This window comes from Ambystoma mexicanum, chromosome 6p, assembly GCF_040938575.1.
Source record: "Ambystoma mexicanum isolate Mex_15411 chromosome 6p, UKY_AmexF1_1, whole genome shotgun sequence".
In the NCBI taxonomy this organism is placed as follows: domain Eukaryota; kingdom Metazoa; phylum Chordata; class Amphibia; order Caudata; family Ambystomatidae; genus Ambystoma; species Ambystoma mexicanum.
Window position 1 is genome coordinate 1544254190 of NC_090935.1, and position 27942 is coordinate 1544282131.

Sequence of the window (27942 nt, forward strand, 5' to 3'; positions counted from 1 at the left end):
TCCCATATTTATTGTATGGGGCAGGACATTGGCGATAATGTTGTAGCATTGAATGTACGTTATTGTCACAGGCAACTCAAAAGTAAATTGTATCATCCAGTCACTGGTACTAATAATCAAATGAGTTATATCAAATTCTTGAGCCTAATATTTTAATTACAGTAGTACACAATTTGCCAAGTGAGTCAATGATTCCAAATCAACTAAAACAGTAACTTTTTGATTTTTTACAAGGCTACAAAAAACAAGAAGGCAAAAGACTGGTAACCGGTGTTTTACAAAAACAAGTTATTATTAGTTAAGTAGTTAATTTCATCGTAAAAATGTGTAATTTCACAATCACACTGACAACATTACAATTAGCCCCTTTACAATTTTCAGGAGTAAGTTCCAAAGATTTCATCAACTGAATACAAACATATTTTTAAATTAGCCCTAAGTTAACGAACAACAAAACGATAAGCAGGATTTATCTGATAATCAAGTGGAAATGAAAAACATATTCATTACCTCAAACACCATATGGATTTGTGGTGTTAGCTTTATCCGTTCACTGTTGGCCAAGCAAAGCATCTTGTTATCGTCCAAGACTGTGTTCATGTTTTCGATCCATAGTGCATCAACTGGCCCATCACTCACTATCCATTTGTGATCCTCTGATTCGTCATTGACAGCTGCCCTAACACTAAGGGCCATAAGTCCATCCTTCCATTCCAGGGTGAGGAGGTTAACTTCACCATAGAGTTCACCCATTGTTACTGATTTCGGATTCAGAACATATGTTTTTACAGGTCTGTAAAAAGGATGATCCTCCTTGGCTCTGTACAAAGCTCCCAAGGCATCTGCTAGAATCTTATATACAGTTGTTTTGCCACCTCCGGTAGGCCCAACGAGCATCACTCCATGCCTTACTAGCATCGTTTCATAGAACTGTATCACTTTGTGAACCAAGCAGGACACCGGCTGCAAACCTTTCGCTATCATAACCTCGATTATAGTAGACTGTAATGTACCATAGTCATGATCTGGGATTGTGACTCCAGGAAACAGATCAGATATGATGCCACTAAGAAAAAAAATCAAAAAATATTTTTGCATAATTCAAAATATTGCATCTTAAAGTTAAATAGTCTGATTTATAAGCATATAATATGGATAAATACAATACTAAACAGTGATATTTAGGTGTACTTCCATCTTTGGGGTGTTCACATGATAATAAAATAGGACTACAAAAAAACAGAAAATCTATTGCAAGCATTACACAGGGGCAAACATTTCACAAGAAGCTTTTACCATACAATATACATTTTACAACCCCTTCAGAATTGTGTGGCAATTCTGGAGGCACTACATTCTGTGCATGGTCAAACTTGGTATGTCTCGATGGCAGCATCCATTTCCCTCCAGACAATTCCTTACATTAGAAGAGTTTAAACTCCCGTGAGGCACATCTACTCTGGACCTGTTTCTATATTTCAGATTACGGAATGTTTTGAAAAGGTGGTTCCCTTCCTCTCCTGCTGCCCCCCCACTTCCCCGATTGCACCACTTTTACATGGCATTATAGAGTCAAAGGGCAATGGGAAGTTGGTATTGCGCATTTATGCCCAAATCATCGAAACCAAGGGTAGCTGGGCAGAAGGGGCCCAGAAGAAGTGGGAAGAATCTCTAGGTAAACCTATTCCGGAGAATGTGTGGTGTTATTGTTGTGCACAGACCAAAAAGGTGTTGCTGAATAGCAGGTATAAGTTAATACATTTCAAATATTTGCATCGGTTTTCAATACTCCTGCTAGCCTACATTGATTTTTTCCAGAGGTATCTAACATGTGTCTGCATTGTGGTCTTTCCCCAGCCACCTTTATACATTCATCATGGTACTGCCGTAGAGTTTATGCTTACTGAACGTAGGTCTTCAGCACGCTTAGTGAGATCACAGGAGACCAACCAGTGCCCTCGCCATTGGTCGCTTTGATGGGGTACACAAAGGTCATGTCCAGTGTTTGCTGTGGCTTTTCTTGCTTCTGGCTAAGAGGAAAACTGCAATGGTTTGGGGCAGGTGACACCCCCCTGAACACGTTCTATGGATTTCTGATATCCTATATTGTCATGAAGTAGATGCTGAATACTGTGCCACAGTACACCCGGCCCGAGCCCTAAAAATATTTGGGACCCGTATAAGGCTTTCATGTTAACTAAAGCTCAAATTAACTCCACAGGCTCTAAACACTCTTCACCAGATCAGGAATTATTGTTTTGTTTCTTGGAACTCTTGTGTGATGCTATCTCGGACAAAGTGTAATGTACTGCTGTCATGTTTTTTTTTTCTTTTTTGTCTTTCTCTTAATGATGCAATAATTAGAGAAAAAAGAAAATATTCTTGAGGCACATCTTACTGTTCATTTTCTTTTAATGTAAGCCCCTTATGCACCGTTGCAGCAACTCAAATACCACCAAACAAGTTAACATAGGTGGCAGCAGATACCCTGGATGACAGAGAGAGGCCTTGCAGCGAGTGTCCTGTGGCAGCCCTCTGCAACATCTCTCTTTTGTCAGTGATCTAAACTCCTATATCTGATAAGAGGCCAGTTTCTTGCTAAACTTGAAATATTGTCACTTCATAGCTTTAAAGTATAGTGTAGGACTCATAATTCAGGGCACTTCCTGCATGATTATACAGTAGTGTTTTATTTTATATTAGTACCTGGCACAGGTTATTTTTAACTAAACAAATGCAGTGATTGGTGCATTTGCGAGCCTTACCTCACGGTAACCCCGCTCACGTCCGAGCGCGTCCCTCAGGCCACCATGGAAAGGGAGAAGGGACCACACATAGTGCCTTCTCCCTGTTCCATGGTGGGCATTTTTTCTGTTTACTTTTTTTTACAATGTACGTGAATGGCCGCCATGGAAAGGGAAAATGGACTACGCGTGGACTATGTTTTTCTGTACACGGTGGACATTTTATTATACTTTGTTTACTTTTTTTCCAGCTGTGAAACGCAACGCTTCTCGCAGCCGGGAAAAAAAAAAACATTAGTTCCCCAGTCTTACAGGCCGGGGTACTAATGGCAATATGCTCCTCAGCCGAGGGGCATATTGCCAAACTTGAAACACTTGTGTATAGGCGCGTTATAAATGCCATATCATATAATATCATACAGATATATTTTATACTGTTCCTTTACAAATGTCACTGATTATGTGCTTATTTTTATGATGATTGAAAATATGTCAAAAGTACCAGGTCGATTACCAGTTCTGTGGCGGTTGCACGTTTTGAGGGATTTTAATAATTTATAGCATGGCATGGTGTGGCGTAAAACACAGAAATCTGGTCTGTTCCCCAACTTTCTATGCCTTACATTGCATCGTGAGGTAGTGCACTAGGATCACCACCATGCCTACTCATGTACAGCAGTGATCACAGTCCCTATGACTGCATCAAAATGTGATGTCTGAGGAGAGGATCATGGTTTCTTGGCAAGGAGATATGAAAACCATACAGTGGACTTACCACTCCATGCTCCATACCATGTAGGAAGTCCAAATCAAAATGGGCCAGAGATGCAATTTGTCTCTGTGCATTTTACTATCTTCAGGCCATTTGCAGTGCTTAGCAAAATGAGCCTGTTAATGTATTTGCGTAATGCTGCACTATTTTGCTTCATTTCTCTGGTTATGGTTCAAGTTCTGGGGAGCAAAAGAAGGGAAAAAGAAACTAAGTATTATTCTAATTAATGGCAGGTTGGGAGTTAATAAAACCAAAATGTGGGTATTTATTTCCATAATAATCAGTGGGGTTTCATGAAAATGAAGTGAGAGGGGTGTTAATGCAAACCAAACTATAGCACGACCATGGCCCTGTAAGTCAGATAATTCAATTCACAAAAGTTTGCATTTGGGGGAAGAATCCCTAGAAAACCAAAGGATTTGAAATGGTAACTCACAGGTCTTTGAGGCTTCTAAGTCCTGGAACCACTATCTGTTCGTCTCTAGTGCAGGTGAGCCCACCTGGGTTGTGGTCTGCTTGGCTTTGGCAAATGTAGGCCCTCATGGGCTGTGCAGTTTTGCCACTCCCCCACCCCGCACCCCTGCTTCAGTGAATCTTGGCCCTCTTGGACCTAGTTGCTTGCTCCTTTTGAAAGATGGTCCTCTTGGGTGATATCTAGCAGGTTTCCAGATGAGAGTACATTTCTTCCCTGCTTTTCTCAGGTTGATTCTTTTGGATCCCGACCCTGGGGATGGATATGCGAGGGAGGATCACCCGGGTGGTGGTTATCTAGGGAGTGGGGAGGGGACGTCCTTGGGTGAGGCATGATATCCCTGTTCCCTTTTCACAATGAAACATCAGTCCAAACCACCTTTGTAGGCTATTGCCAATCCTTCCCTTCCTCTTCCTTTTGAAGTGACACTCCAAAATGCCCATATTTTAAAAGAACAAGGAAGAAATCCACTAGAGAGGCAACTCCTCAGGTGGACTGGACAAATATACATCAGCCTCCTCTTCTAAATATAAAGAGATATCAGAACAATACCAACATGAAGAAGCAACTGGGAGTAATGCACACTTCCCTTCATTCACACCAGTGTGGTACTGAGACGAGGAAGAGGGCTGTGGAGGAGTACTGTTGAAAAGGTCAGGCATGTCCAGCTAATTGGCCTAATTATGGTCAGGCAAATAGAATGAAGGACTTACAACTGAAAACACTTGACAGGTCTCAGGTATATAAAATGAGAGGAGAGAACCACCCAGGGGAGAACCAGCCTGGTGTGAGCCATCCAGGAGAGAATGCAGTGTGCTGAGGAAGAGCAGGTGTAAGAGGAACCGACTGGAGCAAAGCCAGGTTAAGCAGGAGGGCGGAAAGGACGCTGGGGGGCAGCACAGGCCTTGCGAGGGTCAGAGAGCCTGCTATCCCCTTTTGCCAGTTTCCACACTAGGAGCTGTGGGACACCAAACGTTCTGAACCAACACATGCCACTAGTAGCCTCCGTTAGAGAGGAATGGGGCTACGCTCATCTGAAACAAGGACAACTAACACTGCTTGCATAAGCTCCCGTGAGGAACAAGCAAAGCTGAAAGAAGCGGAGAAGCTGAATTGAGAGGCCAGGTGGAGCAATAACATAATGGTGAGTGTACGAGAATGGAACACTCACGCCGGGGCGCTCCAGAGCTTTAGAGAGGCATATTGCCATAGTGAACGAACTAAGAATCATTACAACTACTGTGGAACATTAAATTCAACATTGTTGACTGCTGAACAAGCTGCACATTTGCATAAGTACTTTTAAGAGTGCAACAAACATAACTGAATACCAGGTGAAGCTGAAAAGAGTTACAAGATATTCCTGAGAGTGCTACAAGTATTATCGAATTCCGGAGAAAGATGCAAAGTTTTATGCATACTTTTTGTGAATGCTTCGAGCATTGTTGAATACCGGACAAACTGTGAGGTGTGATGAGCCTATGTGAACATTGCACAGGATCAAAGGAAGTGATGATCACGTATGAGCAACGGTAAAGCAAGGTGTTGTAAAAAGGTGAACACTACAGAAGGAGTTGTGTGTAACACACATTGTGGCAAAGCCAAGTGAATGTCGAGGAGAATCTCAAATCAGTGTTGATTGGTGTGAAATACACGTTGTGGCAAAGCCAAGCGAATGCTAAGAATAAGTTGAAATCAGTGCTGATTGATATATCTGAAGATCCAGAAATATCACAAAAGGCCAAGGGTTATCGGTTGCATGACCTGTGATGGGTGGACTGTGTGGTCCGACAACTGCGCCTAGACTGAGTGACCCCTACTTTTCAAAGAGCCAAGAAAAAGCAAATGTGGAGAAGCTTGCAAACACGAAAAAAGGAAAAGGAACCTTTGTGAACTGTTGGAAAGCCTGAATGGTTAAGAGTTGAACTGGAGTTATTTTGAAAGTCAAGAGACTTGAATTAGTTGTTGTTTTGAAACCTGGAAGAGCTGACTTCTTGGAGAAGGAAACACAGAGACTTGGTGAATTGTATTAAACCTAGAAACTGTATTGAATTCTTGGGGAAAAGGAGCCCCAAGGACATTTGCAACTGTGTTGAATTCTTGGGAAAGGAAGTCCCAAGGCTTTTTGGAACTGTGTTGAACATTTGGGAAAAGGAAACCTCGAGGTCTTTTAGAATTATGTTGACCTCTTGGGGAAGGGAACCGCAATGCCTTTTTGGAATTGTTCTGAACTTGGGGAAGGGAAGCTGAACTTAAGTCACAAGGTGTAAGAAGCTCTAAACTTTGTTTTGGACCACTATTTCCTTTGATGCCGGCATCCAGACACATTATATATGCTTAGTTGTGAGGGAAAGTATAGGTTTTGAACAGACTTTTAAGTTGAACTTACAGACACAGACTATCCTTAGTATTCTTTAGGTAGGGAAATACCACCTTAACATAGAGCAATTTAGGAGTTACACCATTCTGACATTTGAGAAAATAAACCATCTATTTAAAAAAAGTTGAATCTGTTGTCTGTGTCTTACTTCATGATGCCTTCACATCAGTCACTTGATTGCTCTTTGAACACCCCTTTTGATAGGAGTTAATTGTGAGCTGACTGGTCTCTGTTTCTCAGGTGGTAAGTCTTATTCAGTTTCCTTGGTGGGTTTTCCAATTCTACCAAAGACCTTGCTAGAACATGTGTCCAGTCTAATACCACTGCCTATCTTTGGATGCTCCTTTTGTAGTGCTCTTTTCCTTAACCTGCCCCTTTCTTTCCCTAATTACGGTGCATCCCAGCGTCTTTTATTTTGCAGTTGGTCAGCTGATGCAAGTGGATCTAGGTTGTGTGACACCTGCCCAGCCTGCTGCTAATCACTGCTAATCATGTTGTGCATCTTTTAAGCACATGTTTCCTTAACCCCGGACACTGCTTTCCCTACTCAAACTCCTGTTTGTGCATATGAGGGCCAGCCAGGGCCAAGGGGCGGACCATCTGCATCACACTATTATTAAGAGATAACCATGTGTCTCTCACAAACCCAGATCTTCCACACATTCTCAGGGTCAGCTCAGGAAAACAAACTCATCCACTGTTAGGAGGTGCTCACCAGCATCTCAGTACTCCTTGTTCATGTGCATTATACTTGCATCCTGTATTGTTCATCCTAGTTACAATGGAATCTTCACTGTACTTATTCAGTAAGAGTTCCACATTCCAAGGGCAGAGAGGTTGAGTGAACCAAGAGAGAAGCAGACATCATGGTCGATTGCTGGGGGCCGTTCTCCTGGTGTATTTCTTAATAAACCTCTCTACTCAAAAGGATGACGTCTTGGTGCCGTTATTGCACTTATTAACATTGGCGACGAGGTTTGGGCCAGGGAGATACGGCCCCTAGCAGCAGCAAGAATCTGCTTGTTTGGACCCCAACCGGCGCAGAGGAGCACAAAGAAGATGCCCTGGGAGATTTGGAGCTACGCCTCAGCGGTCTGCATAACAGAGCGAGGCGCTTGGGTCTGCTGTGTGTCCCGGAGCGGAACACGTCTGCCGGAGGATTGTTGGCGGATTTGAATTTGAGAAGTGATTTACTGGGATTGCATCGGCCGCGTTACAACGGCGACAACTTTAGTTTCGGGCTAGATTGTGCCCTTCTTTGCGTCACTCAACCACTTTATTGACTTGAAATCGGTACCTATTTGTTGCAGAAGCGAACCGATGGAAGTGAACGCCGCAAGTGTTTACATTTAAGGTTGTGATGGAACCCCACGCGCATTAGCTGTTTCTATACCGGAGTCACTGCAGTCCCGAGGAGTGGATTCCTGGGTGTGACAGCCTTCCGGATTGGCTTCCTGATACGGCTGCACGCCATCACGCTATTAGAGTAGAGGACCCTAATGCGTGGCGGCCATTTTTGAGCCGATTTGATTACATTTCATTCCGGTACCAGCGGTGATCGTGTTCTTCTTAGTGCACTTTATATTTGTTCCTTTGGTAACGTCTCCACAGTGGATTTGTGGATCAAACATATGAAACTCGTTGGTACATATACATTTATCAGTGGATGACTGTGCAATTGTGTAGAATCTTGGCATTTATTGTTCTAGAACATCATTCCTGGGGAGTTTACTTATATCCTGGTGACTCTGTCCAGGTGGATACATGGCGAACATACCGACCCCAATATTTTTTCTTCCAACGCCAGGTGAACCAAGAGTGCGTTGGGTAGACTGGAAGGAGGGATTTTACAAATATGCGTTCGCAGCATTCGGACCAAATTTTTCGAATGAGCGCAAAGAAGCACTTATTTTCCATTGTTTGGGTGCTACAGGGCAGGAAGTGTTAAAAAAACTCCCAGATCCTCCAGATATTCCTGAAGGGGGGCCATACGAGAAGACTTTGGCCAAGTTGGACAAACACTTTAGGGTTGATGAGAACATAATACTAGAGAGGTACAAGTTTGCCACGAGAGCCCAGAAAAGTGGAGAAAGCAATGAGGAGTTTATAACTGCTCTCAGAGGGTTGGCCATCAAGTGTAGATTTGATCATTGCCAGGATGAGCATGTAAGGGATCAGTTAATGATCAAATGTTCTAATGACAATATCAGGAAGGAATTGTGGAAGGAAAGGAATCCCTCTCTTGACAGGGCAATTGAGATTTCAAGATGGTAGAACATACAGATAAATGTATAAGGGTTCTTCAGTTAGACAATCCGTCTCTCGATAGGCCCAAGACAGAGGACAATGAGACTGCGATACAGAAGGTGTCAAAAGTGGTGCAGAGAAATGTCGCAGGGTCTTCACATCGTCCTCTACAAGGGGGCAAGAGGCCTGAGGGTCGTCAAGGTCCTGAGGGTCATCAAGGTTCCACCACCAGGGCATGGGGTCAACATTGGTCATCCATGAAGATGGCCAAAGGACCACTCAATGAAACTAATGTTTTTAGAGGTAGTAGGGACTCCAGTTACTCGAGAATTAATCCTCAAAGGAGGTGTTTCAGATGTGGAAGTCTCTCACATCTAGCATCAGATAAAGAGTGTTATGCTATTCACATTATATGTAATGATTGTGGGGTTAGAGGACACATGGCTAGGTGTTGCAGAAATTTTAATGCCAACTCAGGTCAAGTTCATGAGGTTAATGTGGAACATGATTTTGACTCAAATGATGAGTCTGGTAGAGAAGTGGTGTTTTCAGTCAATGCCATTGATGGGAAAGTGAAGAAAAAGAAACCTTATGCAACAGTGCTAATTGGAGATGTACCTGTATCGATGCTCATGGACAGTAGAGCGGATTATACGTTGATAAGTGTGCATGTGTGAAGAGAGAAATTTGGATGTTGTACATTGTGGGAGAATATGGTGAGAGCAAATGCTTATGGAGATGTGCCTATAGAAATAATAGGATGTTTTGAAGCTGAGTTGCAATTCAAGGACAGGAAGTCAACTGGAACTGTTCACGTGTCCAATAGGGGTGGAGAACTTTTGTCCTGGAGTGATCAAGCAGAACTAAAAATACGGCTTGAAGCAAGTCACCCAGATCAGATGTTAATAGTTGAGAGAGAAAGCTCTGTTTCCAGTAGTGTCAAGAACAATGTGAAAGTACAAACCGATGTCACAACTCGCAAGTTAGGGTGCTTGAAAGGGTTTGTGCATAAGATTCGATTGAAGAGAGACGCCTTTCCCAGAATTGCCAAGTTGCGTACCATTCCATTGGCTCTAAGGGGAGATGTGGAAAATGAAATGAGAAGAATGGAATGTGAAGGAGTGATAGAGAAGATTGATTCTTCAGAGTGGGTCAGCCCCATAGTAATAGTGAAAAAGAGTAATGGATCCCTGCGCATATGTATTGATCTCAGACATCTGAATAAAATGGTTGTAGCTGATACATTCCCATTACCCAGGATAGATGATTTATTGGCAGGTGTGTCTGGGTCCAAGGTGTTTTCTCTTATTGATCTGAAGTCTGCATACCATCAAGTGAAATTACATCCTGACTCCAGAGACCTTACGGAATTCATTACTCCAATTGGTCTTTTCAGGTGTGTGCGCATGCCATTTGGGTTAGTTTCAGCAGTGAATGTGTTTCAGAGTATAATGTATAGGTTACTAGTTGGTGAGAAAGGAGTCATGTGCTACCAGGATGATGTGCTTGTGTGTGGAAAGGATGAAATAGAACATGATGAGAGGTTAGAGAGAGTGTTGAACATATTTAAAGAGGCAGGTCTCACAGTGTCCTTAGAGAAATGTACTTTCAAAGCTGACAAAGTTGAATATGTGGGCCATGAGATCACGGAGGAAGGTGTCAAACCCAATGAAAAGTCCATAGAAGCCATTTGTAGTATGGAAGCACCCACATCTAAAGCAGATGTGCTGTCTTTCCTGGCCTAGTTGAATTTTATGGCAAGTTTGTTAGAGGTCTCTCGAACATGTCAAGGAATATGAGGATGTTGACTCAGAAGGGTGTTACCTTCAAGTAGAATTATATATGTAAAGAAGAGTTCTTGAGGATTAAGGCTGCAATTGCCAATGCACCTATTTTGAGCACATTTGAGGAAGGTAAACACTTGTTATTGTTTGTGGATGCCAGTGACTATGGTATAGGAGCAGTTCTAAGGCAGGACGATCAGGAAGGTCTGCATACCATTGCATTTGCATCTAGATCTCTCAAAAGGCCCGAGAACAGATACTCAGTTGTAGAAAAGGAAGCGTTAGCTTGTGTCTGGGGAGTGGAAACATTCAAAAGGTATCTGTGGGGCAGGGAATTCACATTGTGCATGGATCATAAGCCATTATTAGGGATATTCACCAAAGGTGGTTTAGAGGGATTGTCCAGGTGCATCATGAAGTGGGTGACGTCCTTACAAGGATTACAATTTAATATTTTTCATGTCAGTGGTGGAACCAATGTAGTTGCTGATGCCTTATCTAGATCAGTACTGAGAGAAATTACAACTGAGGAAAGTTTTCTGAGTTGTGAGAAGGGTGTGGAAATATTTCAAGTTCATGAATCAGTGAAGAAAGATGAGTGGGACAAGGCATGTTCTGAGGATGATCTGTATCAGAGAGTGCTGACCTTGGTAAGGGAAGGCAAGATGAGAAGTTATCTTGGTGATTTAGGTGGTTTTGCCAAGGTTAGGGAAAAACTCTGGATTGATAAAGGGTACGTGCATAGGGGTCATTAAATGGTGGTACCTCTCAATATGAGGAAACTCATTATAGATCTAGCTCATGTTGGGCATTTGTGTCTGGCCAGGACCAAAGGTCTAGTTAGATCAGAATTTTGGTGTCCTAGTGTGGACAAAGACACAGAGGAAATGGTCAATGATTGTAGAGATTGCATTGAAGGGAACAAAGGACTCAGAGTGCAGAAAGCGCCCATGACTGTTAGGAAGTCACCTACGGTTCCGTGGGATGAAGTTGCTTTGGATTTGTTAGGCCCTTTTAATATCAGAGTGGGGAGAGATACGTATGTATTGGTTGTCATGGATTTATTGCCTAATGGCCTGAGGTATTTATACTCAAGGATATTACAAGCAGTGGCATTATTAAAAATATGGAGCAATTGTTTTGGAGGGAAGGTTTTCCCAGTAAGTGTTTGTCAGATAATGGTTCTTCATTGGTTTCCAAGGAGTTCAAAGAATTTTTGAGTATCCATGGTATAGAACAGGTAAATACCTCATTGCATCATCCCCACACCAATGGATGCATAGAACGCTTCAATCGCACTCTCATGGATGCCATCAGAATTGCAGTGGCCACTGGGGGTGATTGGATTAGATATATAATGGAGAGGACATTTCAATACAGATTGCCACCGAACAGTGTAACGGGGGTGTCCCCGTTTGAGGTGTTAAGAGGAAGGAAGCCCAATTCACACATTTGTCCTGGTTGGATGGGAAAATCCAAGTTGGTGGGAGTAGATCTGGAAAGTGTGAGGGGGAAAATATTTGAATTCGGTGTCAAATCCAAAGAGCGGTATGACCAGAAGTATGCCTGTAGAGAATTCAGACTGGTGGAAGGTGACTGGATTAAGATTAAATTACCCACCAAAGTACGCAAAGGTGCTTCTTTGTTTTCCAAGCCTAAGCAGGTTGTGAAGGATTTAGGATTGTCTGTTCTTGTCAAAGGGGGTGGGGTTTGGAACAAAGAAAGGATAGCCCTTTGCAAGAAGGTTAATGGTTTGAATGCTATTCAAACCATCTGGAAATAATTTCTTCCTAATAATTTGTTGCTGCCACCAAATGCATTTTATTCATGTCTGCTAAAGTTTTCATTAGTTGTACAAGTCTTTCATTGTGTTTTTATTAATGTTGTTCTTGTTTTTTCCATGTGTAAAAAGGAAGGGAGGTGTTAGGAGGTGCTCACCAGCATCTCAGTACTCCTTGTTCATCTGCATTATACTTGCATCCTGTATTGTTCATCCTAGTTACAATGGAATCTTCACTGTACTTATTCAGTAAGAGTTCCACATTCCAAGGGCAGAGAGGTTGAGTGAACGAAGAGAGAAGCAGACATCATGGTCCATTGCTGGGGGCCGTTCTCCTGGTGTATTTCTTAATGAACCTCTCTACTCAAAAGGATGACGTCTTGGTGCCATTATTGTACTTATTAACAACCACACACCACATTTAAACTGGCAAACCTTCTAAAAAAAATCCTCCGTAGTCACTGCTTGCCATTTACCCCTTTAGCTATACATCCTCTTCAATGCTGATTAATGCCCACTCAGCCGTCCTGCATGCAGCAGAACTTTATAACTGTCAATAAACGTGATTCTTTGTTTTGAATTATTAACCATTGTGTTACTGTTACATAGTGCACTTTCCACACTGTATAAGTATATATACCATGTAAATGGTACAAGAACACAAAACAATTTATAAATGCAGTAATTCATAAATTTGTGCTCGAGCATAATTCCGTAATAAAAATGGTGCAATTGATAAAACGAATGATCTGACAGACAGACGGGTAATATTCTGAATAAAATGAACACAATACTTTAATATATATGGACAATCGACATAATCTGCAGAATCGCTCATACCTAGAAATATGAAACCTAAGCCAACAACCATTAATGAGGGCAAATCATGTCAGGGGTGGTCAGGAAGGGTCCCCATAATTACAAGGGGTTAACGTTGTGCATGCCATATTGATGACTAGGGTTGGCAGCAAACTGAGTGCGATGTTGCAATGTCATATGTATCAAGCGTAGCTAATTATGGATGGGATATGTTCCTTTTTAGTGTAACTATTTGTCTAGAATTGATACATATTAGAGTTGCACGCGTGTAGAAAGATATAATGTTAAAAACTACAAATGAAACGAACAAAATCTACACGCAGGGTGCTCTGAAACACATGGAAACTGGGAGATAGAGAAGGTTTCAATGCACATACGGAGGGAAGCCTGTCCTGAGATCCCGTGGTAAAGAAGGAATAACATTTATAAAACATATGCACAGGGAAAAATATAGGAGGTTTTCATCACACAGAGAAGAATACGGAAGAAGTAATAATGAGTTTATATAAATCTCCATGCAGTGTGGTTTTGTGAGTTTATTCAGACTCTGCAGTTAGCAGTTACACAATGCATTTTAGGCAGCTGGAACATTCTGTTTTTTTGGGCTTGGGAGTTGATGAGGAAGAATGAGTCATCCCGTCGAAAGTCAGCTTGTGAGAAGGACAAACGTTTATGGTTTAACAGTTCCGCAAGGAACAGATGTAATCCTGCTTGTTGCATTGAAGTCGCATAGAGGGGGTTGACCATTTGCTTTGGCTGGCAATAAAGATGGGGCCAGTGTGTCCAGTGGTCAATTGTTTTCACATGGTGAAACTAGAGGCTGTATGTGCTGGAGTAGTGGTTGCATTAATTAGAATGGCTTAAGAGGAGCCAGGAGTCTGGGGTGGATGAGATGCAATCTGTAGTTCAGCCCTTCCTTGTAATGCTACAAGATCTGAGCAGACCACGTGCAAATCACACTTAAGGTTAAAGTCTCTATGCCAGTTGTCACTAAGTAATGAATTATGTTATATGTGAATGTTTCATTGTACTATGATGTCACAACTTATCACGGACCAATCCCCAGAAAAGGCAGACTTCGAATACGACCTGAAGATGGTCGTAAATATTGTCAATGACCAATGAGAAAGAATTAATTTGCAAAAGATGGAAGTTATTTGTAAATGTTTTGTCCAATCATGTTTGAGGGCTGAGTGGTAATCAAATGTTTGAGAGTGTTTAACTGTTGCTAAAATGTATAAAAATTTAACAATTCATGTAGTTCATTGAGACTTGGGTTGGTTTGGTTCCACAGGACTATCTAATGGTTCACTGTATTTCTGTACAAAAACCTTGCTTTAAGTACAAAACGTGCACTCGTTCCTTGGATTGTGTACCCGGTTTGGGCTGAGGTAACTAGGGGTCCGCTTGACAAATTTGGTGATCATGAAGGGACCCCAGGGTTTTTGATATGTTGAGGGTCTTCTGTCCACGCTACTCTGTTGCAGTTCTTCAACGCAGGGACCAGTCTTCCATGCACGGTGAAAAAGAAAGGTTGGCGGATGACATATTGGTTAAAAGCCCATCTGCTCCCCGGAGGCGTGGTGTTATGGTCCAGCTGTGCAGGGGGACTTTACGGAGCTCCATATCAGAGCACTTCAGATCGTCAGGTGGTATACCCAGTTTGGGCTGAGGTAATTAGGAGTCCGCCCGACAATTATATCTTAAAGTAATAAAACAGTACAATCTACAATTACTAGTTACAAAAAGAGAACTTTGGGGGCGCAGAAAGAAGAAACCTTGTCTTATATTCAGCCAAAGTTATTTCTGTTGCTAAGTAATCTGAATTTCAGCTCCAATCTAACTTAAACACCTTTTCAATAAACTTGATTCTATCTGTGTTACCTAAACCTAGTGCGCACCAACCTTCACCCATGTCTTTGATGTCCAGGTCCCACCATGATACATCATCCAACATATTGACAGGTCAGCACAAAAAAAGACTAGCCTTGTACGGTAAACAATCAATTACCAATGAATTCAATGGAAGTTCTCACTTACCAATTCCCTTGATCACACAAGGACTCAGCTATTTTCCATCTCAACTACAGACCACCTTACAGGTGTAGCACCTTCCTATTTGAGATTATGGATTTACTTTATACAGCTTCAGTCCCTCAAATGACCAACTTTGTCCTTGAATACTTCGACCTCCCTGGGAACCAAGCAACCAAATACACCAGACATGCATTCCTGTCCCTGGAAAAATAGATGGACATAACCTAATGCATACTAGCCACCACACACGTTAAGGTCAATACCCTGGTCCTACTTGTATCCTCTTCTCCCCTCCTAAACTGCAAATACCATTCTGCTCTTAACTGGACAGACCATTGAACTATGCCATTCCCCTCTTACACCCTGCACGCTTCAAGATAAACGCCCAGTACTGGCACTTTGCATTTTCTAAAATGTTTCAGTAGACCCATTAGATAACAGTTTCTACAACTTCCCCACCTCTGCGAATATCACCTCACGTTAAAAGCCTTAAGCCAAACCTCAAAGGTGTTGGCAGATATTTTCACTGTTATAAAATTGTGAAAAATTGGGCAGTACCAGAACCAAACTGTCCACCAATGGGTACATCAACAAACGGCCTATTAGCACTCTTGAGAAATTCTGGTCCAGTCCCACAAACCAGAGGACCTTCTAGCCCACAAGGACTGATGTTCCTTATGTCAACCCCTAATATTCTTAGACAAATCTTCATATTAGCCCACCACAATTTCAGCAGCCCCTAACAGGATCAAAGCACTTTCACAATAGTCAAACACTGCCCGAAACGAACACCGGAGCAAGAAGTACCAGAATCCCAGGAGAGGTGTAAGTCTATCAATAAGTCCACTATAGGCAATGAAGGACCACCTACGAGGACGAAAGGAATAGGCCACAGGAAGATCAGAAAAGATATAACAGACAACACCCCCGGACAACAAGTACTAGACTGGAGGATCAACAAACTCAGTCCCCTCCTATTCACTCTCCAACAAGGCTATCACACAAAACTGAGAAACCCCGAGGTGACAACACGAGCAAGACAAGAGAGGCGAAAACATCAAAAGGTCTGTGGACATGGCTCAAATCAGCGCTAAATCCAATAATTGGAAAATTGCAAGGACCATCTTCCTCAGCATCCTCGCCCAAAGGAACCGAAAAATCTGAGGAAATTGCATTCACTGAAACCTACACCTTGGGATCGTGGAACACGAGAGGACACTCACATCTTACAACGTTGGGAGACGTCGATTTGGGCCAATACGATATACTTTGTCTATGGGAGACCTGGTTGGCAGACAAGCCATCATTAGATGGATTCACGGTAGAAATATCTTCAGCCTCAAAAGGCCTATTAGGTCGTCCATCATCTGGACTGTTGACAGCAATGAGAATAGGTTCAGGATTAACTGTACCAATAAAACTGAAGGAATCCTATGAGATGCTGGTCATGCTTATAACGTGGATCCACCAAGCATCAGGTACAGACCCAGAATACACCGCACAGCTTGCGATAATAAATACATACTGGAATCCACAATGCACAACAACAAAAGCTTTCTGCACGAAAATGGGAGATACAATAGATCAGATCTACGCTGACTATGATAAGATTAACATTATCGTGTGTGGCGACCTCAATGCAAACTGAAAACGTACACCTAGATGACTACAACAAGCGAGTGTCAAAGGAACAGAAGATCGAGTAAAGGCTTGGACAAATGTAACCAACCCGAGAAATCTATACAACATTGCTTCACTGTTCCCACAACAAAATACTATTGCAACCTGGGAACGTCTGAACTCAAAAGCCACACTGGATTACATATTTGTTAGCCACGGACTCCTACCAAGCATACACCTCTTCCAAGTCCCCATCCACAGTGACCACAACCTGCTCTACTGTTCATGGCAAAGACAGTGCCCAGTCAAACAGATTTATAATTACAATGTCTCAGGAAACAACCAGCAAACACCAAACTACCTTCCACTCCTACTAGCACATAGAGTACCAGCTGCATGACAGAAAAACAAGGTGGATCAACCTAAACATGTATACGATAGAATGGTGGTCGAGAAAAGAAAAGTGGTGCGGAAACTGAGGAGAATAGCAAAAAAAGACAACACAAAAGAAGCCTGAGCAAGTTGGAAAAATGAAACAAAGGCCTATACCAGCTGGCTAAAACATCACAGACTGAGCTTATATCAACACGATTCAGAGGAAATGTTGAGAAAATTGAGCACAAAAAGATCTGGGGACTTCTGGTCATTAATCAAAACAATGACCACTCAATCAAACAACGAGATCTCCAACTCTGTATCAGAACAAAAATGGTCAATGTATTTTTCGGCTCAATTTGATTTTCTCCAGTCCATCCTACCCATTATAGAGCGGATACCCAGAACAACATGGGTCAATGTTTTGAATCCAGACGACACTGAAAATGCGATCTGCAAACTAAAAACTTTGAGAGCTCCGGGCCTCGATGTGCTGACCAACCTCGACCTGAAACAGTCCCCGAAAGAGTAGTCAGCGGTAATCAGCAACATTTTCACCCACTGTGGAAAAACAAAAATGATCCCTGAAACCTGGCTGAATGCCATAATTGGCCCAGTTTACAAAAAAAGGAGCAGAGAAGATCCGGAGAGCTATAGACCTATAGCTCTCTGGACATTATTGGCATAATCTACACTACATGCCTGCTGGAACATTTCAGGAGATGGGCCAAAAACGCACCATGTATGGACAATTTTCAAATGGGTTTCCAGAAAAATGGCAGTACTGCCGTTAACATCTTGCTGTTAAACATCTTGAAGGCCAAAGTCAAAAAAGGAGCACCAAGCGTGTACCTCACATTCGTGGACCTATCTAAAGCATTTGACAAATAGATCGGGAAAAACTGTGGTCCAAACTGGAAGACTGGAAATGTCCAACATCCATCTTGGAGCCAATAATTGCCCTCCATGCCAAAACAAAGATCCGGGTCAAATTAAACAGACAAGGAATGCTGTCAGAGGAGATATCTGCTCACTTCCTGTCTGCGTGCTCTCGTTTCGTCTGTCTCCCCCCCTCCCTCCTCCCTCCTACTCCATGGTGCTCTCTGTCTCGCCTATCTTCTCTAACTGCTTCTCCATTGACTATCCTGCTCTCCTCACTAAATCTGGTAGGAAAAAGTTTAAAAAGGACATCCTGGTCTCCAACCCAGGCCTCCCTATCGCTGACACCTACACTAGTGCCTGCTCTAAGGAAACTCTCACTGACATCCTCTTTTTCGTGCCTTCGTCTGACCTATGGACCCTTCATATGGTCTCTGTGCTCTCTCCTTTCTCCTCCTCTCCCATTAATGGTGGCACCCGTTGGGATGTCCTCTTGGCCCCCTTCCGCTCCTCTAAGGCCATCATCAATGTCTACACTAATGGGACCATCTTGGTCCAAGGCCCTCAGGCCAACCTTCTCCTCTTTGATAGACGCTTCCCACGCCTCATCAACTTCCTCTCCTCTCCTGCTGTCCCCCCTCCTCTATCCTTGGCTACCTTGCCTCTACCCTCCCTCCCTGCCCCCTCTCATGCTCCTTCTTCACCTCCTTCTTCAACACCTCCGCAGGGCGTACCTCTGATCTGTACCCCTCCCCGGAAGTTCTTCAAGGAGGGCAACCTTCTCCACATTGCCACTCTAAATTCTCGCTCTGCCATCAAGCACTCCTCTGATATCTGTCACCTTCTTGAGGAACTGGACCTCGACCTCCTCTGTCTCACTGAGACATGGTTCACAGCCAGCTCTGCCACCAGCTTTGACACACTCCTACCTGACCGTTACAAGATCCTCTCCATGCCCAGGCCTAACCGTGCAGGGGGTGGTGTTGCCCTTATCTTCCCTGAGTGGATTCCTGCCACTGTCACTCCTACGCAGACCTACTCCTCTTTTGAATGTCTTGTCTGCCGACTCTCTCTCTCTCCTAGCCATTCCCTTACCGTGGCTACTATCTATCGGCCACCTAGTCAAATTTCCTCCTTCCTCTCCGAGTGGGCTGACCTCTCCTCCTCACTCCTGTCCTCAACCACTCAACTCCTCTTTCTTGGCGACTTCAACATCCACCTTGATGCCTCCAGTCCCCCCACTGCTCTCTTTCGTGACCTCTGCGACTCTCTCTCACTCTCTATTCTCCCATCTGGGCCTACTCACTCCGCTGGGCACACTCTTGATGCTCTGATCTCTTCTGGCCTTCCCCTCTCCGTCCCTCTCTCCACTCCTCTCTCCTGGAGTGATCACTTTCTCCTATCCTCCCACCTCACCCTCCCTACCCCACAGGCAAAGCCACCCTCTTCACTGCCACCCACCTTCTCGGTCATCCAACCCATGAAGCGTGTGTCAGTTGAGGCTTTCGCTGCTACCTTCTCACCCCCCCCTGCCCCTTCGGCTGACTCCCACCCTGACACAGCCCTCTCCATGCTCCACTCTGCTATATCTGTTACTCTTGATATCCTTGCCCCCGTCATGAGAATCCGCCTGAAGCCCAAAGCCAAATGTAACTCCTGGTATGACTCGGATCTCGCCACCCTAAAACGCAAGTGCAGGGTTGCAGAGAGGAAATGGCGTGCTTCATGTTCATCCTCAGACAAACTGGCCTGCCGCCTGCTCCAAAGGCAGTATCGGCTCTCCGTTCTCACCAAGAAGAGAGCCCTTATCCAAGCCCGCATCTCTGCGGCATCTAACAACTCCGCCGAACTCTTTAAAATCTGCAAGGAGCTGGCCAACCCTGCTGCAGTCTCTACCTCTCCTGTCCCCTCCCAGGCCCTCTGCACTGCACTGGCCTCTCACTTCATCTCTAAAACTCAGGACATCCTGTCCTCGCTCTCTTCCTTTCACCTCCCTCCCTCCCTTCCCGGCTCTTCCTCTGGCCCTTCTGCAGTCACCCCTCCTCCCTCTTTCTCTGCCTTTCCACTTTTCTCTGCTGACGACGTTTCCAGACAAGTCCGATCTATGAAAGTCTCGTCTAAACAGGTTCACCCCTGTTCCTCCAAAACTATCAAGGACCACATCGACTCCCTGGCTCCTGCCCTGGCTGACTTTTGCAACCACTCCTTCGCCTCTGGAGTCTTCCCTTCCCCCCTCAAGCACTCCCTTGTGCACCCTCTTCTCAAGAAACCCTCTTCCGACCCCTCCTGCCCGGCTAACTATCGCCCTATCTCCATCACTCCCTTCCTGGGCAAGCTCCTGGAGAAACTGGCCATCTCCCAGCTTAACCTCCATGCTGAATCTGTTGGTAGTCTTCATGACCATCAATCTGGTTTCAGAGCTGCCAGAAGCACGGAAACTGCTCTCCTGAACATCCGTGAAGACCTGCTCTTGAACCTCGATTCCAACACTCCGTGTGTTCTCATTCTGCTCGATCTCTCCTCTGCCTTTGACACTGTCAACCATGCCATCCTGCTCAACCGTCTCCGTGAAAACCTGGGTATCACTGGTCAGGCTCTGGCGTGGCTGACCTCTTTCCTTTCAAATCGAGTCTCCCAGGTCCAACTGGGGTCTTTCCTCTCCGACATCTTTTTCTCCACCTGTGGTGTCCCCCAGGGATCTAATCTCTCTCCCTGGCTGTTCAACCAGTATCTGGCACTCCTTGCCCACCGCATCGCCGCTCTCTGCCCTAATTTCCAGTGCTATGCGGACGATACCCAGCTCATTTTCAGGCTACCCTCAGCCTCCCCTTCTCCTTCCCTCATCCCTGACTGTCTGTCTGCTATCCAGGAATGGTGTGCCGCCAATGACCTCTGCCTTAATGCCAGTAAGACTGAGATTCTACTCATCGGTACACCCACTCCCTCCTTCCCTGCAGCTCACTGGCCTGCCTCCCTTGGCCCCCTCCCTGCTCCTACCTGCAATGCAAAAAACCTTGGGGTCATCTTCGACTCCACACTCTCCTTCTCTCCTCATATTTCTGACGTCGCGATGAAGTCACACTACCAGCTGCACCTCCTCAGAGGTATTCTTCCCTTCCTCTCCTTCCCCCAGAAGCTCACTGTCTCTCGAGCCCTGGTTCTCTCGAAGCTGGATTACTGTAACAGCCTCTATCTTAATCTGCCTGCCTCCACTCTCCGCCCTCTGCAACTCATCCAGAACAGAACTGCGAGACTTGTCCTTGGCCTCAAGCCCAGGGACCGTATCTCTCCAGGACTGAAATCTCTACACTGGCTCCCAGTGGCTGCGAGGATAAAGTTCAAAACCCTCTGCATTGTCCACAAGGCCTTCTGGGGCCTTGGTCCTAAATACCTTCAACTCTCTCTTCCCAAATATCTTCCTTCCCGAGCCCTTCGCTCATCCGCCTCCAACTCCCTCAGGGTCAGCCGCTTTTCGATGCAACGATCTTGGGGTAGATCTCTCTCCACGGCAGGGGCCTCCCTCTGGAACAGCCTTCCTGCCTCCCTGAAACTTGAGGAGAACCATCTCCGGTTCCGGAAGCACCTCAAAACCTTCCTCTTTGCTTCTGCTTTCTCTCTCCCTCTCCCCTGCTGAACAGCTAATATTCTTCACTGAAACTGCACTGATTCTGCAACTGGACCATTCTTAACGGCCTCGGTCCTGGGCCCAGCCACTCTCCACTTGCACTGGAATCCCCTCTGCACTGCGGGACTGTCTCTGTATCCCTACAGCCCCCCCCTTTCCAGCACTTGTTCTGCACTTACCTTGCACTTGCCACCAGCTGGCCCTATTTATGTATTACTTTACGCCACTTACCTTGTACTGCACTTCCCCCCCTCCCCTTCCCCTTGCACTTTTCCCCCTCCCCCACCCCTGCACTTGCGCGATCTGAATGACACCTGGCCTAGTAGGATCGTTGTCTGTCTCCCCTTGTTCCTCCCCTCCCTGCCTCGTCGCGCCTTGAAACACCTGTGTATAGGCGCGTTATAAATGCCATATCATATCATATCATAACCGAGGCGTCAAACAAGGATGCCCCTTAGCCTCGGCTCTCTTCATTGCCTTCCTAGGAGATTACCAACACGCTGAATCCAAAATAAGGGCTTTCCCACCAAAAATAGGGAAAACAATCATCTCACGACTTCTCTATGCGGAGGATGTCATCTTAATAGACCAAACCCAAATTGGTCTACAACGAAAACGAACCAACTTGGCGAGATACATCGAAGAGAACAATCTTGAAATCAATAAAATGAAAACGAAAATCTTGGTCTTAAACAAAGCAAATAAGAAGACATCTAAACACCAAAATTGGTTCCTCGACAAAAGAAAAATAGAAGTTGTCCATCACTTCAAATATCTAGGAGTGATAATTGATGGGCCAGCCAGACAAAAAGCGATGCAAGATATGCTGTGGGATAAGGTAAAGCGGCTAACAGCACAAACTAGATCCGTTGATAACAAATTTGGCAGATTTTCACTCCTTCCATCTATTCAATTCTGCAAGGCAAAAGTCGTTCCATCACTCATCTATGAAATGGAAGCAACATTACACATGCCCCTGTCTTTATGGAACAAACTAGACGGACACGTGTGGAAAGCCGTGCTAAGACTACCCAAGTCAACATCTATGCCCGCAATCAGACGTGAACTGGGACTTGTATCTCTGGTGGCATCGGTAGAGCAAAGTGCCATGCGACTGTATAGAAAAATTCTAATTGCTGACACTCTGCAAATCTACATCATCTCCGAAGAAATTGCAAGTGGAACATGCAAGGCACTAAACAAATGGGCTGCAAGGCAAAAAGAAAATTGAGCCAGGTAGCGTGCTCAAAAGATGATCTGAGAGTAAACGCAGAAAGAGTAAAACATAAAATGGAATACAAGGACTGGATTGACACAATTGACAAAGCAAGCATAAACAAACTGTTAGCCCACCTTCCACCAACATTGAACAAAGTTAAAGTGCCACAGAACTATTGCGTCAAATTCCCAAACAAATGGATGCAAAGCATGTTCATGAAGGTGAGACTAAACTTGCTGATGACACACGAAATTCTGGCTACCAGATCCCCTTTGACAGAAAATGGCTGCCACTTATGAAAAACCGTGAGCAAGCAGAAACACTGAAACACCTAGTGATGTCCTGCCCCAATGCAAAACAAAACAGATGTGTCTATCTCCAGCCCCTTCTGGTAGGTGCCGCAATGGTGGATGAAGAATTTCTATGGAACAGATTAATATCAGGAGAGACCACAAGATGGACACTGGCAACTGTCAAACTAATAGATCTAGCTTTTAAAAAGATCAACCAATAGACGACTGAGGTTGCGGAAAACCCGGGTGGCCTCTAGAGCTGGAAGGTCTCCTTGACATTCTTCGACATCTTTCGACGAGCAAAAAAGAATTACAAACCGAGACCTGCTTAATCCGGACGGGAAGACACATCAGACTTTTAAAAACGTTTTCTTTGTCTTTCTCTCTTCAGGGTCCACTAAGACTCTTGTAAAAATCAAATTCTCCTTTTGATTAAACTCAAGTAAATAAAAATAAAATTAAAAAAAAATAAGTTTGTTATAAACAAGATCAATACTGTCAAGACTCCTAATCAAGGGTTCCAAATCCTCTGACCTTACTTCCAATATATCCCCACAGGCCATTCTCCTCTCTCACATGAGAATCTCTGGTGCACGCTCTCATCCTTAAAACTGACCTCTTGCATGGACGACATTGTACCAGCCACCACCATTTGAAACCTTACCTGTCCTGCCCATACTGCTCTTCTTAGGATAATGATTGCCTCCCTTAGCAAGGGTACTGTGAGGGGTCAGTAATGTGAGGTGGACATCTGCTTGTAGTTTTCTCAAAGTAAGACATTTTATTAAAGTAAATGTTTTCAAATAAAGCCTTGCTTGCGCTACTCTATCAAGGAATTCCCTCCCTAGAATAAAGGCTAGGGGAACAACTTCTAGTATGGGTAAACTGGCCCTCACTCTTAACAACAAACAATCAGAGAACATTACAAAGCAACATAAGATAATAACCAATATTGAATAATATTTGGATGACCTTCATCTACCCTGGGCAAGTTCCTTTTCCCCTCGGATTAAAAGTCAGTTTCAAAATGTTCAAAGGAAAAGAAAAGTCTTGACCCATTCCTTATAGTTCCAAGTCCAAACAAAAGTTCAAACAAAAATCCACTGGTAACGATTATTTGGTTTGGTTGAAAAGATCCCCGTCCAATTCCAGCAAAAGAAAATAGCATCAATGATAATCCTGGTTGTCTTCTTCAAGATTATTGCCACAGTTCAAAACAATAGGTATTAGTCACTTTAAGAACTTCTCCATCTACAACTTTACAATTGGTTAGAACTTCGGAGGTACATTTGTCCGGATACTTCTCTTTGGGCTGTGGCTTCTATTTTAACAAACAACCTCTTACTATTATTACCATGAGAACAATTGCTTTTGCCCCATATTTTGCCACTGTTTCAAACCACTTCAATGCAACATCCACTGACAACTCTATATATCACAACAGTTCAGGTTTTTCTCTCACTGCTTTGTACTTTGTAATTATCAGGCAAGACACTTTGACCTCCTCAGTTAGGCAAGGCCTTCTTCCCATTTGTGACTCTCAAAAGGGGGCAAACTCTTTGCCTCTTCCGTCTGTCTGACTGCCACAAGGATAACATGCCTCTGCCCACAAGATTTACTTCCACTCAGCTTCAGCGGTCTTTAGCATTACAGGTTAACTTCTATAAGAGCACCCAGTTCCCCTGCCCCAGCTTTCTCACACCCTTTTTTCCCCCCCCAAGTAATAACCCAGAAGCCATAGTTCCACTCTTACAGCTTCAAGTAATAATGCCACACTTATATCTGAGATCACTGGACTGTTGACAAATTCACAGATTAGGTGGATGGGTTTTAACAAGGCTTGTTTCACATAAGAGGGTTTTGTCTCTTGGCTTGGGGAATGCTTGTTCTCCTCTTCAGTGTAGTAAATTCTTGTAATAAAGAATGTCAATTCTGGATAATAGAAGCTTCAGTCTTTGAAGTGACAACATAATTAGACACATGCAACCACTCTTTAAGGTAGATGTTTAAACAAAGTATTGGATGTAATTGTATTCCTGTGTAATATCAATGAGGCAACTACTGACTTCCCTCCAGAAAGACAATTGGTCACATGACCTTCCTTTGATGCAGTTTTCACTTCTAACTCTTGTAAAACATTAATGTCAGATTTTCTGAATGGATTCAATAAGCGTTCACTCTGCACTACTAAGGACATGCGACCATTCCGGTAATACAAAAGAGTTCAACAATGAATGGAACAGATTTTACTTCTCACACGACCACTGCAGCTTTCAGAATAAGCACACAGGCTACATTTCCATTGTTAACAGTCTGCTTAAAAATAACAAAAAACTTCTACTCGCTTAGCTATATGCAAGCCTCTTTGAATCTGGTTACAGTCACCGGCTTCAGGGACACTGCGGTTACAGGTTGCTCTGCTTCCCCGACTTCCTCAGCTACTGCTACTACTAGGCTCACTTGGAACCCACCTTCTTTTCCAGCATTGGTGTCTCTGATCTGGCCACCTTATTTGGGAGCCTCTTCCACTTGCGAGACCTTCCGCTTGCCTTGTGCTTCTGTTCTTGGGCTCCTGTACGCTCTTGGCTCTGCAAACACAGCAACTCGGCTCAAATGGGGAAACTTCACTTTCAACAGGTCTTCCTCTGTGCAGCCTCTGCAATACAGGTTTTGGAAACAGAGGACCTTCTCAGAACTTGCTGGTGAAATCTGCTGTCTCCACATTCGGACGTGCCTGCTGTGCTCCCACGTTCTCGTGAATTGCCAGCCTTGTGCTTCTCCTCTGCTACTACTACTGCCAGCCTTCCAACTCCTGCTCCAGCTCCTTCCTCCTCTGCTTTCCTGCGGAGGCATTTTATGCCTCACAGGTTTGACAATAGGCTTCAGGTGTGAGCCATTAGCTTCAATTGCCTGAGTCTTGCAAAGGCTACTAGGCTTAATTGCCTGACCACTACATCTACTTCTCTGTTCAGCCCTCTACCTCGTCTCAGTCCCTCTAGGATTCTCTGACATGTAATGTATTTTAACAAAGTTCGTTTTTTTGTTTTCGTTGATTATTTAGAAGGGTAGATTTAATTCATTTAATCTTATTAACAGAGGGGCTGTGGGTTTTAACTTTTACAGCTGAAGATGTTTTAAAGAAGGCAATATTTCCACAATCCTTTGTAGTGTACTCTTCGAAATGAGGAGGGCTTCCCGTTTTAGATACCAAAAAGAGTCTTTCTTTTGGTATAATGTGCTTTGATGTCACAACCTTAGATGTAATGAGAGGTTGCGAGACATTGAAATTACAATAATCCATCACCTCTTTTGGCACTTTGGTAAGAAACTCCCTATTAGAGGAAAAATACTGTGTCTCATCCCACGAAATCTCCTCACTACCCTGGGCCCTGTCTCCACCCAGGTGATCCACCCGCATTACACCACCCCTAGGGTTGAGATCAGGAGGCGTCTGCCTTCCCCCGGCCACCTGGGAGGAGACCTTAAGCAGGGTTACAGCGAGGGATCTGCAGGAATCTTCATAGTATGTTCTGTGAGAAACCTGAAGGTGTCTCACTCACTAGTTGTTAGGGAGAATTCTCATGTCTATGCTAATTCCCTTTGACCTTAGAGACCCACAGCTCTTTTGTTGGACTTTAGAACTTTTTTTAATTTTAACCCTGGAGTGAGTGAGCCCTTTTTCTCACTCTCTCACGTTTGATCTGATTTGATTATTTGTTTCCTTGGTTTTTGGAGTCTGACAAACTCCATAGGCATCTACTTTTTGTATGTTGACACAAATTGTGCTACTAACCTCACTGTGTACAGATTTGTATGTTTTATGCTCAGTGATTGTTGTATATCTTTGTTTTTAAAATGCTACTTTAATGAGAACACATTTTGTTTTACCAGTTATTTCCCATTTTGTTCTGTGTGGTCAAATGGCTAGTTTATATTTAATTTCTAGCTACCTGTAGGCTTTTTGCACCTCCTGTGCATCTAAGAGAGGGGTAGCCTCGACGCTTCGCCTTTTTCAGTGTTGCTTACTCGCCCTCTAGAGTCAGGCCCCCCGTAAACAAAAAGAGGGTTACATACCCATATTGTTCTACTGGTGACACACAGCACCTTCAGTGCAGTGTCACAGAGAAATCCTTTAGATTTCTCACAAGGTTTAACTACCTTTTCTTGGGTGAACTAAAGTTCCCAAGAATAGTAAAGCGAAATTTACTTTACTCACCTTTTCTCTTTGTGGGTCCAGCACACCCCATTTTATGGGAAGTGCTGGGAGGTTACTTAGCCCCTTTTCCTACTTACTCATGTAACATTTGTTATGTTACCCTCACTACTTTAAATGGGTGGCAGTGGTTTCATTTTACTACCATTGTGTTTTTCTACTGCAGGACGAATCCTCAGCTGCAGTGTAGCACCCATGGGTGACCATTGTGTTAAAATGGCCCTGGTCTTCTTTTCTCACCATTTTCTGTTTGTGCTGTCTTTCTTGGGTTTTACTCTGTGTGCAAAACCAGGTTTGAGCCCTTTGTTCATTTTGTCTTCGGCGGGCTTTAGTACTGAAACCCACCTCTGGCTCCAGTGTGTGTGCAAGAGCAGGAAGTGAGGTTGGTGCCCAAAACTCAATGCACCCAGTCCTGATTGGAAGGTTGGCTGTCCTTGTAGGACAGCCACCCTGCTGTGTGAGTGACAGCTAGGCCGTGCATGAATTGGAGAAACCTGCTTAAAAGGCGAAGCTGACTGAAGACAGAGTCGACCACTGGGAAGAACAACCCAACAAATAAACCATGAAACAATGCTTGCTGCATCCTCCTGGACCATTGAACTGCCCGGTGATGCCCTGCTGCTGTGCTGAAACTCCTTTTTCTAATCGACAAGAGAAACTCCGGAAGGACGACTTCTTCTCTT

General features: G+C 44.0%; 1 protein-coding gene across 1 annotated transcript in view; it reads right to left on the reverse strand.

The window, feature by feature from the left end:
* Positions 1 to 27942, reverse strand: part of DNAH6 (dynein axonemal heavy chain 6) — a 3423448-nt gene that overhangs the window by 1266561 nt on the left and 2128945 nt on the right. Inside the window, exon 34 of the mRNA XM_069626424.1 lies at positions 511 to 1066. Within this exon, the coding sequence (XP_069482525.1) occupies positions 511 to 1066 (556 nt within the window). The remainder of the gene's footprint in view (positions 1 to 510; positions 1067 to 27942) is intronic.